Source organism: Xenopus laevis, chromosome 6S (genome assembly GCF_017654675.1).
Source record: "Xenopus laevis strain J_2021 chromosome 6S, Xenopus_laevis_v10.1, whole genome shotgun sequence".
Taxonomy (NCBI): domain Eukaryota; kingdom Metazoa; phylum Chordata; class Amphibia; order Anura; family Pipidae; genus Xenopus; species Xenopus laevis.
The window spans coordinates 35,969,643-35,990,423 of record NC_054382.1 but is presented as its reverse complement, the minus strand read 5'-3'; the positions used below and the strand labels follow the sequence as shown (position 1 = coordinate 35,990,423).

Genomic DNA, 20,781 nt, shown 5'->3' with positions numbered 1-20,781 from the left:
TAAGTTGGATACAAGTTTGAATAGAGGCCTTCTAGCCTGGAACCCCTATCTCTGGTTTAATTCATGCTTGGACATACCCCTAGTAGACAAGACAATAGTGACAATGACAATAATTTCAGGTAACGAGTGTTACGCTTATTGATATGCATCTTCTCTTTCGGCACAAATAAGTGTGACCGATTTGATTACTGTATACCATAATGTATGGATTGCAAATATACAATTGCTGTATGTTCAAGACTTGACCCTCTGTTCATTTTGAATAAAAATCAAAAATTAAAAAAAAAAAAAAAACCCCGAGCAGATTTGAACAGACTTTGTAGGAGAAAATATTGAGATAAATTCGGCCTTTGATAAATAACCCCCTACATATCCAGTTAACTACCTGGCATATTCTATACACAGGGAAGTAATGAGTGGCAATAGATAAAGGCAATAGATAAGAGGCCCCTAAGTGTGTGCTTGGATTCAAATGTTTTTGTAAATGCCAAGAATGAGAGTCTAAAAGCCACTTAAGTATGGTGTCCTAAAGCACTTGGATACAACAGTATCATATGGAATTATCAGCCAATAACTTGTCTACAAAATAATGACCATGGTCTTTGTCCTTGACACAAAGGTTCCAGATGAAAAGTTAGTGACGAGATTCAATTTGAGAGGCAATTCATATGAAGTCTATGGCAAAAAAACTAGAACTGAATTGGAAGAAACGTTTTTTCTCCTCAAACTGCATCTTTTCACGGGATAAACCGTGCGATAACTTTTTCTTACTGAATTGAATCTAGCCCAGAGTTGGAATAAATAGCAGAGGTAATTCCTTGTTTTTTGCTTTTATTGAACACCACAAAACAGTTGGTTGTACTCCATGGAGGTTATTATTGAAGTCCGAATGACAAAAAAACTAGAAAAAAAAATAAAGTTTTTTAACTAAAAAAACCCCTCAAAATTTTCAAGATTTATTAAACCCAGAGGATGGAAAAAGTACAAATCCGAAAATCCGGCATATCAGACCTAACGTGGTTGTATATAAATCAATGGGAGAGGTCCCTATCCTATTTGGACGTTTTTGTAGTCTGTGCTGGAATTAACCAGAAAATTCAGGCTTTTCAGTCAAAAATACAAAAAATTCTGAATTTTTTTTCACACAGGAGCGTGTAGGCGCCAAACGCAGGTTGAGATGCAACATGCTGCATTTTTCATGCGTTCGGCACCTACACACGCCTGTGTGAGTACAGCCCCATTGGAAAAAATGTAATGTGTCTATTCTTGCGCTCCCCTGCGGCTGAACGCAGAAAAAAACGGAACGCAGGGGAGCGCAGCTACAACCGCTCGTCAGTAAGAGCCCTTAGGACTCGTACAGATGCGCGTTTTTACCTGCTCTCCCCTCCGTTCCGGTTTCATGCATTCAGCCACAGTAGAGCGCAGGAGTAGACACACTAAATTCTTTTCAATGTGGCTGTACTCACACAGACGCATGTAATCGCCAAACGCAGGTTGGGACACAGCTTGTTGCATTTTACCTGCGTTTGGCGCTTACATGCGTCTGTGTGAGTAGAGAACAGTCACATATGTAATGTATACACACACTGAACAGGACTAACGTGATGCGGCACGTCGGGTTTTTTGAAGATAACTGAAATGTAATTAAACCTAAAGACTAAATGTGGAGAAAAGAAAAAGGATCAGCCTTGCTTATTAGTTACCCTCGTGTATTGCAAGGCACCTACCAGATCGCAAGCCTCCGAAGATGGAATTATAGCAAATCCAGAAAAAAAATTATTTTATCTAATGCAGCAAAAGAGGGGGGTCCTAGATTAAAGATTCTCTGGAGGCACTGGGGATTAAAATGGATTTTCAATAGAACAGCAGCTGAAAGATACAATCAGCACTAAATGATCTTAGCCCACATCTATCCATCCAGCACACATACAGTATATTTATGTTACGCTATAGAAATACACCCAATTTAGATCTAATGTTCAAGGGACATTCTGCTTTAATGGCTATTGTCCCACTGAATTTAAAGGGAAACCCACAGGGGAATATATATATATATATATATATATATATATATATATATATCTTTTTTTAATTAAGAAAAATGTATTTGCATTTAAAAACTGTAATTCTAAGCAAATTTCTGTACCTGAACATCGGACTCCCTGAGCAATGAGACCCCACATGAAATTGGCGCAGTACTCACACCAGTGTGGCCCCCGGAATGTGTGAACCTGAAATGTAAAAAGAATTTTGTTTAAAAGTGGACAGATGGTAAGACAGATTTAACTCAAAAAGAATACAATAAAGTAACAAAACTGCCCCTGCACCTGATAAATACTGAGAGCGGAGTTTTCTTGTCTTCAGCTACTTTACTGTACTTACATGATGCATTTCACAGTAATTCGATTTTAATGCTGCTCTTGACATCCTTACTCAACACTAGCTAATAGCAGCCCATCACAGAATTAATCTTCTCATTAACCTTAGAACAAAATGAATTCTAAAGGACTATTTTCTGGTCTCATTTTAGAAAATTACTTAATCAAAAATGACTCAATCAAATCAGTCAGATAAACTGGATCCTTTCCCTTGTAAAATCTCTTTAATCCACCTATTAGGGCTCTTACTGACGAGCGGTTGAAGCTGCGCTCCCCTGCGTTCTGTTTTAATGCGTTCAGCCGCAGGGGAGTGCAGGAATAGACCATTAGTTTTTTTCAATGGGGCTGTACTCACACAGGCACATGTAGGCCCTGAACGCAGGAAAAATGCAGCATGTTGCGTCTCAACCTGCATTCGCAGCCTACACGCGCCTGTATGAGTAAAGCCCCATTGAAAAAACCTAATGCGTATATTCCTGCGCTGCCCTGCGGTTGAACGCAGAAAAACGGAACGCAGGGGAGCGCAGCTTCAACCGCTTGTCAGTAAGAGCCCTTAGAATTATTGCAGCTGATTAAAGGGACACTTGCAGTAACCTGATTGGCTGGAAGGTGAAATCTTCAGATAGGAAAGACAGCTCCCTTGTAAAATAATGAACTAATTGCTTGAGAATAAAGGAAAGAAATCAATCATTTAATTTATTGTGGGCATTGTTATAAATGACACTGATTTATCACACCTCACTTTCTATTAATGACTATGGGATTTTTAGATTTGGAAAACCCTGGGTCCTGAGCATTCTGGATAACAGGTCCCATACCTGTATTAATTCCTTAATCTAATAATAAAATATTTTCCTTTACAAGAATTATAGTCTGGTCAGTTATTATTATTATTGGAAATGACAATGATAAAGCATGTTTCACAACAGATCTAACAAGATCAGGCTGTCTGCAAGTTTGGATATATGGCTCTGAACCATTAGGCTGTATCTGATGCTTAGTTGGCCAAAGGAAAATAAAAGAGTGATTTGTATGTCTAAGCCCATAATGCCTCATGTGACAGTTAACGTGTTGTTTGTGGTATTAAGGCAGTTCTATGTACTGTATCTGGCATGAGGCAAGTAAATACCTTTTGTTTTCAAAAGTCAGAATCAGGCTGTCTGTAAGTTTGGATATATGGCTCTGAAATAAGAAGCTGTATCTGTTCTATAACACCTGGATGCATAGTGGTAGGAGTGATTTGCATTTCTCCACCCATAATACCTTATGTGAGAGTTAAAATCTCATCCTTGGCATTAAGGCAGTGCCATATGTGTAGCATGAGGCAAGTAAATACCTTATGTTTTGTAGAAGGCTTTACACTGAATGTCTTACATTGTGAAGAGCTTTTTGGCTCCTTTTAGCCTGTCTGACCCTGACTAGATTGGCTTCTCTGCTTGCAACATATATTACAATAAAGTCAGTATAACAGTGGGGCTTCTTTGTATGGGGAGATCTCAATTTACATAACTTGAAAGCCAATATACACAACTTGCAAGCCAAATAAAACACACAGAATGCCTAAGTGTGGACTGACAATGTATCAGCATGGCAGACTTCTAGTTTGGAAACTTCATGTTCGAGATATATTTAGGTGGTTAGCTTCAAACATAATTGGACCTTGAACAGTACAGAGAATTGTGATTATAGGTTTTATTCTGGAACAAAAACCTACAGTTTCATATAATGAAGACATGAATGAGGCATAGTAGATTAGGGTCCGTGCTAGTGTATTGTAGGGAATGAAAATATTTTTGAGTTGTTTCAGCCACTTCATATTTGTCTCTTTAACCAAAGGTTGTGGAGGCTTTAACTCATACATTGACCATTTTTTGAATCATTGATAGATGTAGTGGTCTATATATATATATATATCTATATACAGTATATATATATATATATATATATATATATATATATATATATATATATATATATATATATATATATCTATATCTATATATATATATATATACAACATATTCTGCAGTGTTGTACAATAATGATACAAGAAAACATACAAAACAACCAATAACTAATACAAGAGGTGAAAAGGTCCCTGTCTGAAAGAGCTTACAATCTAAAAGATTTAGCATCGGCGTTTCTGTTATGTAGGCTACTGCCACACTAGGCTGTATCTCGGCCTGCTACTTGCATCAGGGATAACAATTCAGAGAGGCTTTTCTGCTACTGAGCCCATCTGTCAGTCTCCTGACTTTCAGGAATATGCCAATATATGTGGCATTACTTAAATCTGACACTCAGTTTCAGACATAGGGCCAGATTCAATCTTATGAAAAAAATCTTCTATTCCAGTTCCAGATTTCCCCACGGACATGTTCATGGCTTAACTGCCCTATGTGGAATTCAATTTGAACATCACTTTTTTTTCTGATACTGGTCTCATAACTGAACTCTAATTGGCATCTAAATAAATCTTGCCCATAGCTGCCCAGCTAAAAATTCTGATCACAGCTGAGTTCTGGGTTGGTATCTGAGTTGAATTTGACTAAATTAAAGGGATCCTGTCATCGGAAAACATGTTTTTTTCAAAACGCATCAGTTAATAGTGCTACTCCAGCAGAATTCTGCACTGAAATCCGTTTCTCAAAAGAGCAAACAGATTTTTTTATATTCAATTTTGAAATCTGACATGGGGCTAGACATTTTGTCAATTTCCCAGCTGCCCCTGGTCATGTCACTTGTGCCTTTAGGAGAGAAATGCTTTCTGGCAGGCTGCTGTTTTCCTTCTCTATGTAACTGAATGTGTCTCAGTGAGACATGTGTTTTTACTATTGAGTGTTGTTCTTAGATCTACCAGGCAGCTGTTATCTTGTGTTAGGGAGCTGCTATCTGGTTACCTTCCCATTGTTCTTTTGTTTGGCTGCTGGCGGAGAAAAGGGGGGTGATATGACTCCAACTTGCAGTACAGCAGTAAAGAGTGATTGAAGTTTATCAGAGCACAAGTCACATGACTTGGGGCAGCTTGGAAATCAACAATATGTCTAGCCCTATGTCAGATTTCAAAATTGAATATAAAAAAATCTGTTTGCTCTTTTGAGAAATGGATTTCAGTGCAGAATTCTGCTGGAGCAGCACTATTAACTGATTCATATTGAAACATTTTTTTTTCCCATGACAGTATCCCTTTAAAGTGATCAGGACTAAAAACTTTTGCAAAACAATGCATATAGGACACACAAAATAACCAAAATGCAACTTGAAGAAAACAGTTATAGTGGAGAATGGCCTACTTTTTCTTTTAGATTAATTAAAAGCAATTAAACAAAATAACAAATAGACACAAGCAGTGGAAAGCCACAGGCTGGAATCTGGCTCTTGAGTTTGCATTTTCAAAAGGGTATCCACACACTAGAAGCTGCCCAAAGAAGGTGAACTTCAATGAAATACATGACAAACTTTGAAATACATGAAATGCCTCAACAAAGTCCAAAAAGATGTAGATTGTAAAGGGGTTGTTCACGTTTGAGTTAACTTTAAGTATTATGTAGAGCAGTGATCCCCGACCAGTGGCTTGTGAGCAACATATTGGTCACCAACCCCTTGGATGTTGCTCCGTTTCTAAATTCCTGCTTATTTCTAAATTCCTGGCTTGGAGGCAAGTTTTAGTTGCATAAAACAGGTTGTTGCTCCCAGTTGCTTCAAAGCAGGTGCTTATTTTTGAATTCCTAGCTAGAAGGCAAGCTTTAGTTGCATAAAAAACAGTTGTACTGTCAAACAGAACCACCTGTCGGCTGCCAGTCCTAATAGAGGCTACCAAATAGCTAATCAATGCTCATATTTGAAACCCCCCAGAACGTTTTGCATTATTGTGTTGCTCTCCAACATCTTTTACATTTCAATGTGGCTCACTAAAAAAAAAAATGGTTGGGGATCCCTAATGTAGAACGTGATATTCTGAGGCAATTTAAAATTGGTTATTATTTTTTCATTTGTGAGTTATTTAGCTTTTGATTCAGCAGCTCTCTAGTTTGTCGTTCCAGCAGTCTAGTTGCTAGGGGCCAAATTATCCTAGAAATCATGCATTAATTTGAATAAGAAACTGTAAAACGAGTAAGAGAGAGAGTCTTAACAGAAATTTGAGTAATAAAATAATAGCAGTCCCAATAGATTTTGTTGCCTTACAGAGCATTTGTTTTAGATAGGGGTCAGTGACCCCCATTTTAAAGCTGGAAAGAAAAATAAATAATGAAGACCAATTGAAGAGTTGCTTAGAATTGGCCATTCTAAAACATACTAGAAAAAGTGAACCACCCCTTTAAGGGAAAGCAGAATGATAAACCATGAGACCTTGCCCTGCAGCTCTCTGGTGGGCTGCTTGGAAGTGTCAGTGAGCGCAGTTTAATGAAAGGGTAGGATACTTGTAACTCACTTTCAGCAAAGTATAGAACAAAACTAAAACATACATGGGATTAGCACAAGGGTATTCAAAGAAGCAACGTCATTAAAGGAGAAGGAAAGGCTTTGTGTACTTGGGGTTTCAGGTAAGTCAATACAATCACTTGGGGGTGCCTAACATTTGGAACCCCCAAGTGCACCAAGCCTTTCCTTCTCCTTTAAGCTCTGACTGTGTTCTTTGTGAAGATATCTAATTAGTAGGTTAGACTGACCTGTTGGTTATTTCGACTATGGTTGCATTTTTTCGGAAGAGAAATACACATATGGAATCTATTATCCATCATTTTTAGGATCTGCAGATTACCGGATAAAGTTTTTTCTGTCATTTTGATTAACATTCCTTAAGTCTGCTAAACACAATTAACACAAAATAAACCCAATATTGATTGTTTTGTCACCAATATGGATTTATGCAGCTTAGTTTCCATAAAAACAGAAAAATAATTTTGCCTAAAATGTTTCCAAATAATAGATGATCTGTTTTATATATTTGTCTAGGTTTATAGTATGAGTTGCTGCCCCTTCTCTTGTATATAAGCTGAAAATGACAATTGACAGGGTTCCCAAGAGTTATGAGAGTTTGGCTCCTTTTCTTGTTTTTTTTTTATAACTCTTTTGATCAATTTAGCACATTCATGTTTTGTAATGTCTGGAATATTCTTTTTATGGAATGTACCACACAGTATTATCTGTCATACTGGGCTGAAACTGAGAGAGATTATTATCACAAGATGTTTAGCTTTCTAAGCAGCAGCTCTCCAGATTGAAATGTCAGCAGCTAACCGGTTTCTAGGATTACATTTACCCTAGCAACTAGACAGTGTTTTGAATGAGTTTGAAATATGAAGAGGAGAGGGCCAGGATAGAAACACAAGTAATATAACACGAACACTAAAAAAGCAATTGATTTAGGCAGGAAGAGTCAGTGCCCCGTATAAAGGCCATAAAGAGGCAGAAGAGGAAAGTAAATAATTAAAAAAAATTAAATCAATTAAAAAGTTGCAAAGAATACAAGGTTCTATAACTTACTAAAAAAGTTAAAGGGGTGGTTCACTTTGAGTTAACTTTTAGTATGTTAAAGAATTACCCATTCTAAGCAACCGTTCAATTGGTCTTCATATTTTCTTTTTTTATAGTTTTTGAACTATATGCCTTCTTCATCTGACTCTTAAGAGCTTTGAAATGACCCCCATCATTGATTTCGACACTCTCCTATTCATATTCCAGCCCCATTTCGAATCAACGGATGGTTACTAAGGTAATTTCGACCATAGCAACCAGATTGCTAAAAAAATGCAAACTTTACAGTTGCTGAATAGAAAGCTAAACAACTCAAAACCTACAATTAATAAAAAACGGAAATGAATTGCAAAATTGTGTCAGAATATCACTCTCTGCGTCCTACTAAAATTTAATTTCAAGGTGAACAACCCCTTTAACATAAAGGTGAACTAAAGCTTTACGTATGACCAACCGATGACCCTCTAGCTATTGCTGAACCCCCATTCTGATGTGGGAGCTTAGCAATAACAGACATTCATGGATTAATTGTGGGTGCCTTCAGATTTTATGAGGACTGCCCTTATTATGCCACTACTAGTAATGGGCGAATTTATTCGCCAGGTGCGAATTTTCGGCAAATTTGCCTGTTTGGTGTCGGCGAATAAAATTCGCTGGCGACCATTCACTGGCGTAGAAAAAATGTTGACGCCGGTGACGGTTTCGATGCCGGTGTTACAGTTTTCCCGATGCCGCCGACTGTTGCGACGCCGGCGCCAATTTTGCGGCCGGCGAATTGTCCCAGGCGTCAAATCGTTACGCTAATTTTTCTCCAGTTTCACGAATTTCACAGGAAATTCGCAAAGTTCATGGTGAAGCGAAACGGGACAAATTCGCCCATCACTAGCCACTACTAGAGAGTTAAAGTTACACATATCAGTGGCTTGGGGGAATGTTTGCCCTTTGGGAAATCATATACAATTCAGCATATTGCTAATTTCTGGAGTCAGATTCCTGTTTTCATATGGAAAACCAGACCTTCTCAAAGATAACTCATATCAGCACTAGCCAAATATTCACGCCAAAATCCACCTCTGCTGGAAAGTTTCCTTTCATTCTTCTTCTTTTCAGCATAAAACTGGTTTTATTGTGTCTGAGAAATGCAGCCTCCATTGGGCAGAGTTGAAGAAGTGCATACTTTCCCAGGATCTCAGCGCACATACTTCTACAGACTTCCGACCTCTTTTCCCAGAAGAACCACATGAGTCAAATGGTTTGTGTACATTCACATTCACCACATTCATACAATAACAGTTATTCAGCTCTCGGACAGATGGGATGTTTTACTGTAACAGTGTGTGGGCACTAGGGATCGACATGGAGCATGTTGAAAACATTAACTTATCTTTTACTAGTCAATGCCTTTTTTACTGTATGACAGTCAGTTTTTCTATTGACTAGCTGAAAACTAGTCTTGTAATATTGTCTACTGTCAGTTGGTGGTACCACGAGAAAATGAGTGCAAAAGCCGGATTAGTAGCTATGGGCAGGTGCTTTAGTGTAATTCAGAACCTATTTTAGTAAATAATCTCCATGATGTGTCTCTGTAGTCAAGAAAACAGAAAAAAGGAAAAAAATATAATCCTGGAAGGGCATTATTTCACTGCCTAAAATATAAATATATATCCCAACAAGCAGGTGAACAGCCAACCCCTAACTGCCTTCATTGTGATATACAGGCCAGTGGGAGAAATGAAACCAGTTGTAAGACACATGTTGTGCTTTATGGATAACAGGTTCTCTTTCTAACGGCTCTCTCTATAGTAATCCTGTAGCTTCTGCAAGTTGTTGCCTGTATATCAAGTTTACAGATAAAAGAAAGTTCATTTGTCATAGGGTTTAATTGGGAAGTGTGATATAATTAACTTCCTTATACTTCTTATATTTTCTTGAAAGAATGCATACCTCACAATTGTCCCATTTTGACAGCTCAGCACGCAGTCCCGGATTTTTATTAAAAAGTCCACTGACACCAGAAAAAAATACAAAGTTTCTGAAATTGAATTAAATAAGAGGCTTTTTGGCAGAGAACCCAGAATACTCAGCACCTTAACTTAGATACGTTTGTAATAATTTAAGATAGGAATTCGACCAATCGAAATTTATTAACAGAATCTAAACCTAATCTGAAACGAATACAAGTCGAATGAGAAACTTGATTCGAATTTAAAAAACTTGATTCGGAAGGCTGCAAACATCACCAAATTTGATTCCTGGACCTCTCCCAATGATATATACAGCAATTCAGCAAGTTTAAGGAGGCGAATAGTCGAATTTAAGTTCTTAAAGGGCCAGAGTAAGATGAATCTCGAAATTTGAATTCAAATTATAACTCAAATCGAGTTTGGATAAACCTTGAATTCAAATTGAACACTTCGACCCTTAATGAATCTGCCCCTTAAAGTACTTAATTGTTCTGCAATCAAAATACATACACATTTAATAAATGAAGCAGAAACTGTCAACGCTCATTCACGCTGCAATCATGCTGATCATAAGTGTATATTGACGCAGTATAAAAGTTTTGGCTGCCTACTCTGGAGAGCTCAGGGACACAAATAGCATGTTCCCCTTAAAGATTAATTTGTCTGAATTATTTCCATCTTCGCGGTACAGTTATAATGAATCAGACAAGTTCAAAGGAAATGAGAGATAAACAATCTCACAGAGTCTGTAAAAAGAGCCTACTAATGTCTCAAATAGGACTCGTTTATGGAATTCCTGACTGAGTATGGCTGCTCACATGCCCCAGATACACTAGTGATGCATGCTAGCAACAATGACGTCTTTGCTTATTTATAAACCATAACTGTGGGACCCGTTTGCTAACGCTGTGCATATCTACCCAGTCCATTATTCAGCCTGCAGTGGACTGACCAAACTTACTGTAACTGCTGAATAATTGCTGCACTGGGACACATTTGCCTCCATATACTTCTGTAGACAGTGGTAAAACCTGTGCAGGGCCCCTGGATTTTTGGAGTATTTTCATATTATGCGTGGTTGTGATGCTTGTTCAGAACAGAATCCCTTAATGGATAGACTCAGTGTCGGATTGGGATACCAGGGGCCCACCAGAAAACCTCAGACCGTGGGTCCACTTTCCATTATTCCTCCTCTCCTGACTCAATCTCTTTATTCTCATAGTTTTTTTTATACTCTATTCTTCCATTATTAAGCCTCTTTTTTCCCATAAAGAAATAGAGAATGACAATGAAATAGGCCAAATGGTTAGAAGCAAGAGGGCCCACCGGGAGTTTTCCTGGTATCCCGGTGGGCCAGTCCGACACTGGATAGACTGCAAAAGCTAATGATCTAGCCTGACCTCCATATAGTGCACACACCTGGAATTTGTCTATGGCCTTAGGTTATATACCTGCATACAAACCTTGTCATTCCTCAGGCCTGTCTGGCAGGTCATATCTGCACCTCTGACGGCAGTTTTTTCCCATTGAATTCAGAATTTTACACAAAGCAATTAACTCCCCTAAGTGCTAAACTGCAACAGTGTAACTACCCACACCAATAAATCAGCAACTCAATCGTACAGGTTATAAAATGATCTAACTGGATGCAGTACCACCCTGTGCTTTTAAAGTCAAATTGAATATAAAAATGTATTCCTCTGGTGTATGACCTGTGTTTGGCGTGTGGAACACCTCAGAGGCTACAGACAATCTCTTATCTACCGATTACAGTAGTTTTAATATGGAGCAGAGGATTCTGGTTTTACTACAATACACTAGGATTTAGTGTTGCATATCAATAAAGGCTCTGTATCTGGGTATTAATGGGCTCTTTAGCTCACTGCATAACAATTGCACAGGTGACTGCCAGTGTCCTGGAAATTTATTATTTTTAATACACCTGGTGAATTAAATTTTGGACATAGCAATTGTACTTAAAACATAAAAACACACGTAGCATAAATATACTTCAGCTGAAATTGCCATGATCTCCTACTGACAATGTAACATTCTTTTCTAAAATAGTATAACTGATCCTACTACAAACCTGTGCCAGTTTATGTATTTGTGCCCTCCTGCATGTTAGAGGTTTCATGGGGTGGGCTCTTTTCAGGCAACATACAATATACTTAGGGCCACATTTACTTATGGTCGAATTTCGAAGTGAAAGAAACTTCAAAATTCGACCATCGAATTGCAGTAGTACGATATTCGAAGTCGAAATTTTTTTTGATCGAATATGACCATCTGCGATTGAATTAAAATCGTTTGATTGTTCGATTAAATTCTTCGATTTAAACGATCGATTGAATGATTTTCAAAAAAAAAACTTTGACTTCTAAAAACTTTAAGGTGGCGAAGTGTCGAAATCGAAGTTTTTTATAGCTACAGTACTTAGATTTTCAAATGGTCGAATATTCGAAGTTTTTACAATTCGAATCAAAGTCGAATTTGGCCTATTCGATGGTCAAAGTACCCAAAAAATTACTTTGAAATTCAATGTTTTTGAATACGAAAATTCACTTTGAATTCACTTCGACCCTTAGTAAATGGGCCCCTAAATGTCTATTTAAAGCAGGTGTTAATTACAGGGTTATCTGGCAAACCAGTGCCTGATGTGCCATGGGAAAGGTAACCAGCTAAGCTGCAGCACAACTGCACCCTGCAACTCTCTACCCATCGATGTGCCTTACCTCTGCTCTAAAATAACCACTTGCTAAGGGCTGCACATCCTGCACTGATATAAATGATGGGTTTCAGAGGTTTGAACCCTGTGGTTTGAATATTGTTTTGCTAATGGCACATATTTCCCTAGCCAGCCCTTCCACTGTACCTGAATGATAAAAATGTACATGTCTATCTATGGAGCACTTGTGCTCAGAAGAAGGTATTGCCAGTGTCGGACTGGGATGCCAGAGGCCCACCTGAAAACATTGGACCATGGGCCACTTTCCAAACTATTATTTCTCCTCTCCTCACTTAATGGACCAGTAACATAAACAAAAATTTAAAAAAATATTTTTTTCTACTTAACGAAAAAAAACCCACCAAGATATATTTAACTTTAAATTCGCAAAGTCTTTATTAAGAAATGACTTAGCGATTCTCCACTTGCGCTCCTCTTCCGAAATGGGGACAGGGCGACGATCCATCATGCGGTGCTCGATTTCTCCTCCCTGGCTATCTTCTATAGAAGGCAGGGAGGATAAATCGAACGCCGAACAATGACGCCGTTTTTATTATTATCATTCGGTGCCCTGGCTGCACTTTCACATTTTAGTGAATTAGCGTTGTCCTGGCGAATTTTAGGCCGATATGAGCGAAGCTGTCCCTGGCGAATTTCTGCAGGTTAGAGAATTTGCCCCATGTCAATCAGGCCTTCCTAACCATCTGCAGAACTGCAAAAAGCTCTTTTAGGGATGTGGTGCTCTGGAGTATTAGTCCATATTAATATATAAATAAAATATTTATAGCAACGCATACTTCTGCTGTGTCCTTTGCATCTTGTTGTATGAGCTTCTCATAACATTACTGAAAGGGCCCAATGAGCAAAGAGAAACTGAATAACACTCACAACAGGCCTCTTATATCAGAGACAATCTGAGACATCCCTCTGTTTCCCAGCAGAAATGATAAAGGAAGGAACAGTGTGACAGGCACAGTGCAGACACAAAGCCCTAATCACAAAATAACCTATTTGTTTCCCTTTGTGTTAGGATAGCCCTTCTTGATTGGGCATAAATAATCTGCTTGTTTTTGTACTTTGTCTGGTGTATGGAGTACAGCAAGTGTAAATACTGTACAGTATACTGCATGTCTGTTTGCATGTGTATGAGGAAATAATGGCACAGGCTTGTAGATGGTTCCTGGCACATGCCGAGAATAGTAGCGCAATATCTGTAAGCCTCTATGTACAACTCTCAACAGATGTTGTCAACATTATTTATTGGAGACAACAGGAATTGTAGATTAGCAAGAGCTGCAGCGTTATTATCTATATATTCTACATTCTAGTAATAATTCCACATCTGAGAGCTTGGTAGAGGAATGTCTGATCTGTAGACCCCTAGATGTTGTCAAAGTAGAACTCCCAGCATCCTTCACAGCCTTTGGCTATCAGCAGGATTATGGAAGATGCAGTTCAACAACACGCTGGATAAACATCTTTGGCTTACTACATTCCTCCCCCTATCATTTGGCCAGCCAAACATTAATATAGGCTACCCAGGACAATTAATATACCTTTTTGCCTTATGTAAACTTGCCAACAGAAAACTGTAAATTAATGATTAAATGAGCTGCTCTGAAAAAACAAGGAGGATCCACATGACTGTGCTGAAAACAGACCCTGGCTGCACTGTAACCCTGGACATAGTATTTGCATATATGGTCAGGAACTGCCACTCTAATATACTCTACATCTATAACTCTTGGGGTATACAGTAATATATATATATATATATATATATAGATATATATATATATATATATAAATATATATTCCCATTATATAATGTATAGCTACAGATCTGTGTACAAGCCACAAGAGGACTATCCATACAAGCATTTATATAGTAGTATATATACTTCATATTTACTGTACAGGTCTGTGCATTCTTCCCTGCCTTTGTATCTGATTAGTACTAGATTAATTACTGATCACTCTGCCATAAAAGGTTGAAAAAGATATACACTACGGCAGTCATTTCAAGGATCTTTCTTTCTCCTGATGGATGCCTTTGCAAGAGATTAAAATCTAGATACCGGAAGTGGATTACAGAACGCTTGCATACAAGGAAAGGTACAGCAAATCCTCTGGGATACTGCTGAGATCCGTTTATTTGCTGTACTTTTGCAGAGAAACCTTGTGGCACAGAAATGGATTAATAATGAACATATAAACATAGGAAAAGAATATTCAATCAGGTCACTTACCTTGAAGTTGTGTGCTTTATCGTAGTTGCAATGGTTGTCATTTTTGGCTATTGCTGCTCTTCTGACCAGGGAAGTGATCTGTGAATAGGCAAAGAGTTTTAGAGGTTGCCACAGGACTGCGCTCCTACTCCCAACCTTCATCCCTAGGGCGAGTGCTAGCAGCTCCTGTCGCTTCTTGCCCTTCTTAGACCTGTGGACAGCATTACAAGTTTTGTCACTTTCCAGCCATGGCTCATCGGCCAGCATGGTGTCTGGGTCCCAGATCCTTTCGCTTTCCTCCTCTGTGCCTTGAAGGCTTACAGTCACTAGGTTGGTCCAGCTGCTTCTGATGCTAGACAACAGATTGGAAGCAGCTGCAGCCCATTCTACAGAGACCTCCTACATGTGACTTGAATGGGCTGTCTTGTGGGTTGGATGGAGCTTCTGCATTTCAATTACTAACGACCCTACTTTGTTTCACTTCTAAAGGCAGGCGTGTGCCTGCAACTGCAGTCCTCACACTTCAAATGGACAAACCCCCTTCCTCAGAAACAGCATCCAGTAAACAATGTACAAGGGGGAGGCAGAAAGACAGGCTTTTGGTCATTTCAGACATCACTTCTGCTCTGTGAGCACATCACAATCATGCCAGACGCCTGCTCCTGCTGCTGCAGCCCATAAACAACCAACTCAAGAGCCCTTCTGGTCTGAGCCTCTGCAGATTAAACTATGCTAAATCCTGATGATGATATGATAAAATCTCTCTCTTTCCATATCCTGGGAGAGTGCAAATCCAGCAGGACTTGAAGGATTAGCCTGGGCTCTCCTGCACGTCATTTTTAATCTACCGCATTTATCTAAATGGAGTTTTGGGCTTTATATGCAGCTCAATGAATTGTATTCATGCATTCAGTATGGGACAATATAAAGCATCATCATGCAAATGTATTTTAATTACTATGGTCCAGTTGTAAAAAAAACTGCCAAGGCTTGACGTAAAAAGCAGTGTATATTCTGTATTAAACTGTGGGGTGAAATTATCCTACAACTGAGCAGGAGGTAAGGAGTCCACATCACAGACACACACACACATTTCACACCCCACATTTTTTAATTCAGCTAAGCAGTACAAAGAGCTCATATATATATAATACTGTTCTGCGTAAAGGTGGCCATACACGGGCCGATAAAAGCTGCCGACAGACCGTGTCGGCAGCTTATTGGCCCGTGTATGGGCCCCCCCGACGGGCTTCCTCGATAAAGATCTGCCCGAAAGTCGGCCAGATCTCGATCGGATGGGACAAAAAATCCCGTCGGATCGCAGCCGCATCTATTCGTTGATGCGGTCCCGCGATCCGACCGCCCATTACTATTCATTAGGATCCGATCGTTGGGCCCTAGGGCCCACAATCAGATCAGCCCGATATTGCCCATCTCAAGGTGGGCATATAGGGGAGAGATCTGCTCGTTTGGCGACATCGCCAAACGAGCGGATCTCTCCGTGTAGGGCCACCTTAACTCTGTATGTAGTTTTTATCTGCTGTATGTAGTGTAGTGTTAAGGTCCCCATAGACGCAAAGATTTCTCTTGCCGAACAACTGATTTTTAGCTAAGTCCGACCAATCCTTCGAAATTATCGTGGGGTTAGTGGGATTCGAACGATCGAACATCTTACAATTTTTCGTCCGACATCTTTCAGAAAATTGATCGGCCAGGTTAAAAAAATCTTTATCGGCCCCAGTGCAATCTATCTATGTTTGCAGGGCCAAGCAGGCAGCCACCCTTTGTTTTCCTGGCAAATTGGTCTTTTTAGTTTCGATGACAATCGGATCTTTTAAAAATCTTTACATCTATGGCCAGCTTAAGCCACAGAGTAAAAAAAAAAGATATGGGGGGCTCAGTTAGCAATGCTACTCACACTGGAGTGTTATAAGATCCTCTACGAAGCAGGTAGTAAGTCTCTGTTTGAAACCAAAGCTCCCCATCTCTTGATAAACTACCAGGTTCTGCTTCACTTTAAAAGCTGACTGCTCTGAACCCATTACAATACAATGCTGCAAGCATTTATGATAAGGGATTCCTGGGCTCTTTGCTAGTAGCTAAATCAGTGTTCCCAACATGTTGCTTACCAACCCTTTGCTTATTTTTGAATTCTTGCCTTGGAGGCAAGTTTTATTGCTTAAAAAACAGCTGTACTGTCAAAGAGAACCTCCTCTAGGCTGCCAGTCCACATAGAAGATACCAAATATCCAACCACTTATTTGGCACACCCTGGAACTATTTTCATGCTTGTGTTGCTCCCTGACTCTTTTTACATTTGAATGCGGCTCACAAGTAAAAAATAGTTGGGGACCCCCGAGCGACAGTATGCTTAGAGTTTGCCCTCTACCTGTGGTGGATATTAAATTATGATTATATGAAAATGTGGCCAGTTGAAAAGAAACAATGATATGCTATGCTAAAATAGTGAATAGTTTGTGGGAGGAACTGCCAGCAGATCAGATACAATAGAACCAGCATGTCCAGACATGAAAGATACAGTCTGTTATGTACCTTTAGAATTTATTTTGCAATAACTAGTTCTACACTCAAAAGTTAATTAACACCATATGTTAATATATATCACTAAGCAATGGTGTCTTTACCTCAGAGATCACTCTGGTGCAGGTCTGGACTGAAAGGCAAAACAGGCCCTGGCATTTCAGGTAGGTCCAAACAGACCCCCACCAGCCCAATAAATAGTGAGTGTCTATGGCATCTTATAGCAGCCCCTCTAGCATTTGCCAGAATCCACAGATTGCCAGTCTGGGCCTGCTCTGATGCTAGGTACATTTATTGTAACTGCTGTTTGTGTTTCACTGTGTTATAAATATATACAGTATATCAAGGCCTGAGGGGAGGGTTGAGATCACAGCCATCCATCTATAATACAATAATTAACCCAAAGAACAGTATATATTTACTGATAGTTGTAAAAAATTAGGGAACTTTTAGCCTATAGCAGGTAATACCAGCAGCATCATTGTAATTGTTATTATGGTTATATATACTGTGTATATTGTTGAGAGCTTATGAAATTGGTAACACAGTGTTGCTTAAATATCCCTGATCTCAGGCTATAAACAGTGTTATAATACAAATTTTTTCTGTTGCTGTTAACATGTTTATTTTCAGATACCAAAAAGCTCATCATATAACATAAAGCTTGTCATGTTTATTATGAAATCATAGTAAAGAAAGAGGTTGAAAAAGACACACAAACATACAAGCCCTCACGCAAATCATTTATTTGCAGCTTGAAGGTGATACAGTAGCTGAAGCCCCATATTATGGAGTTATCTCTAACTGCTTTCTGACTCTGAAAAGGTAATTAAGCAAATCCCTGAATCAGCACAATAATAAAACTGGCCTTGTGTCTTCTCACTTGCTAAACTGCATCCAGACCTTTTTTAAAGACATCTATTGTATTTGCAAGTAAAATTGCTACAGGGGGGAGAATTCTTTAACGTCAACTTTCTCCTTTCTTTTCATCTCATTCTTTACTCATGGGAGATGTCCTTGTGTCCTCTTGAAGGTTTATTGTTGGGTCAACAATACTGAGTAAACTGTCATGGTCACATGATTGAGGACAGACTGCACTGCTGAAATAACTGGCTAAATCTAATGTTCTCGTTCTGCTCATGATGCAGGAATGAAAGATCAATAAAACCCTTAAGTAACAGGTGTGTATTTAGCTTTATTATTCTGTAGGTTCCAAATCAGCAAGTACAAACTTTATCTAGTCCTGTGGTAACTAGTTGGGATGTTTAATACACCAGGCACCCAATATAAGTATTTATCCATGTTCTCCTCAGTTACAGTCATTACTTTCTTTTGAAGTCTTTCTGTAGGATAATGAATTCACTTTAAACTAAAAAGAGCATCCTTGCATTTCGGTTCTCTGTGGTGCTCGACCCCCCCATAGTCTTTAATTAAATGCCTTAACCCCTACTACTTAGTGTTAATGAACTTCTTTGTTCTTCCAGCCTTCAAACTCCCGTTTGGTATTTGCTTACATAGCATCTCTATTGCTGGACTATCTCCCCACATATTCCACTCTCATCCCTCCCATGTGAGATTAGACATGAGCAAGTCGATTTGTACCTACAAAGTGTTTTATGATTTTGCGTGGAGTTGAAAAAACACAAAGTTCTTTCTTTTTCTACAATACATTATTTGGCAATAATGCTGTTCATTGAAACAAAACTGATCCCTTCTATATACAAAAATAGAAAGGCCAAAGGCTAATATGTTTGGGACGACTACCTAGGCAGGGAGCCCTTATTATATAATATATAATATAGGAAGACTGCAAAATTTTCTGCAGTTGTAACCATAGCTGTTGCCATCATCTTAGGCATCAATATGTACATTTTAAATGAGATAGAAAAACAAAACAGTAGGAAATCCCTAGAGGGTAGGACACAGCATTACTTGAACTCGGCGGCCATGCTTGTATAGGGCTTGTATAGGGTTGCTGTGGTCATCAGTCTGGGGCAAAGTTAGAAAATGTATCAGCCACGTCTGCTGTCGCCAGTCCCATTTATTTGGATGACTGATTATTCATTAGACAGCACCCAGCACCTGTGTCTCAGAGAGTTAATGAAGCTTGTGCTTTACAGCTGAAATAATTGGTTCTACGGGATGTAGAAGTTGTGCAATGACATGACTCAGGCATTTTGTACCCATTGATAGAGAAGGAGCTGCGTTGCCTCACCTTCTTGTCTGTGTCTAAACAGGAAATAAAAGGGAGTTGTGGGACCACTCCAAGGCTAAGTAAAAATGTGTTTAAATACAATGGAAGTGCAACTAATTTGTCCAATAAATTAATGCACATTCCCTGGTCCCCTGTGTAGCACCCCAGCACCCGTCCCCTTCAACAAAGGTGGTCTCATGCCTTTAAAAATAGTCGTTGATTTGGGCAATCTCTCTCTCTTAGGGCTCTTACAGACGAGTGTTTTTACCTGCGCTCCCCTATGTTACGGTTTCATGCGTTCAGCCACAGGGGAGCGCAGGAGTAGACGCACTGAATTCTTTTCAACGTGGCTGTACTCACACAGACGCATGTAAGCACCGAACGCAGGAAAAATGCAACATGCCGCGTCCCAACCTGCGTTCGGCGCTTACATGCTTCTGTGTGAGTACAGCCCCATTGAATAGAATTCAGTGCGTCTACTCCTGCGCTCCCCTGCGGCTGAACGCATGAAACCGGAGCGCAGGGGAGCGCAGGTAAAAACAATCGTCTGTAAGTGCCCTTAAAAGCCGCAAAAGTTAGTGGGGGTTATTTATAAAGTTCGCGCAGTGCATATTTATTTGCAAATGGTCATATTGCCCATGTTTTTTCCTGAACGCTAAAATATTGCACTGCTGTGCCCGTCTTTCCAGTTTTTGTGAATTTGCATTGTGAACAAATTTTCGAAAAATGGCTCGCAAATGAGATGGGTGTTTGCGTGAGTGCACCCAGTGTGTGAGTTTGTTGTGTGCGAAAATATCGTTGACAGTAACTTAAATTCGCAATTTGCAAAACTGTTTTCGCAATTTGCATTTTTCACCAAATTTAAAAAGCTCTTATGGAAATTCGCAGTGTGAAAAAAAATTCTCGATTCTGTTTGCACATTAAGTACACCACCCTTATCCAGCTTTATAAATATAACCATGCGCAGGGCAAATATGTTCACTGCGCAAATCATTCTGCCCTGGGTGAAGTTTATAAATGAGCCCCAGTGGCGGGGGAGGATCTAGCCCTCTGATTGAAACCAATGCCAAGGTCAGGAGACACTGAACCCAAGGAGTGTTACTTTTATACTATAAACAGTTAGGGACCACTGTATGGGGTTTACCTTGACGTGGTATGGTGGCTTACCAATTTTATGATCATAACTTTGTAACTAAAAACCCCTGTTTTTGTAAACACATGCACTTGCATCTATACTGAATTACTTATGAGACAGGGACCAGGAATGTGC

The 20,781-nt window shown here is 39.2% G+C and overlaps 1 protein-coding gene across 1 annotated transcript in view; it reads right to left on the bottom strand.

The window, feature by feature from the left end:
* The window catches only part of chn2.S (chimerin 2 S homeolog), a 154,986-nt gene that overhangs the window by 20,904 nt on the left and 113,301 nt on the right, over nucleotides 1–20,781 (bottom strand). The window contains exons 7-8 of the mRNA XM_018269249.2: nucleotides 14,798–14,875; nucleotides 2,147–2,231 (exon numbers count right to left, since the gene is read on the bottom strand). Coding sequence (XP_018124738.1) covers nucleotides 2,147–2,231; nucleotides 14,798–14,875 — 163 coding nt within the window. The remainder of the gene's footprint in view (nucleotides 1–2,146; nucleotides 2,232–14,797; nucleotides 14,876–20,781) is intronic.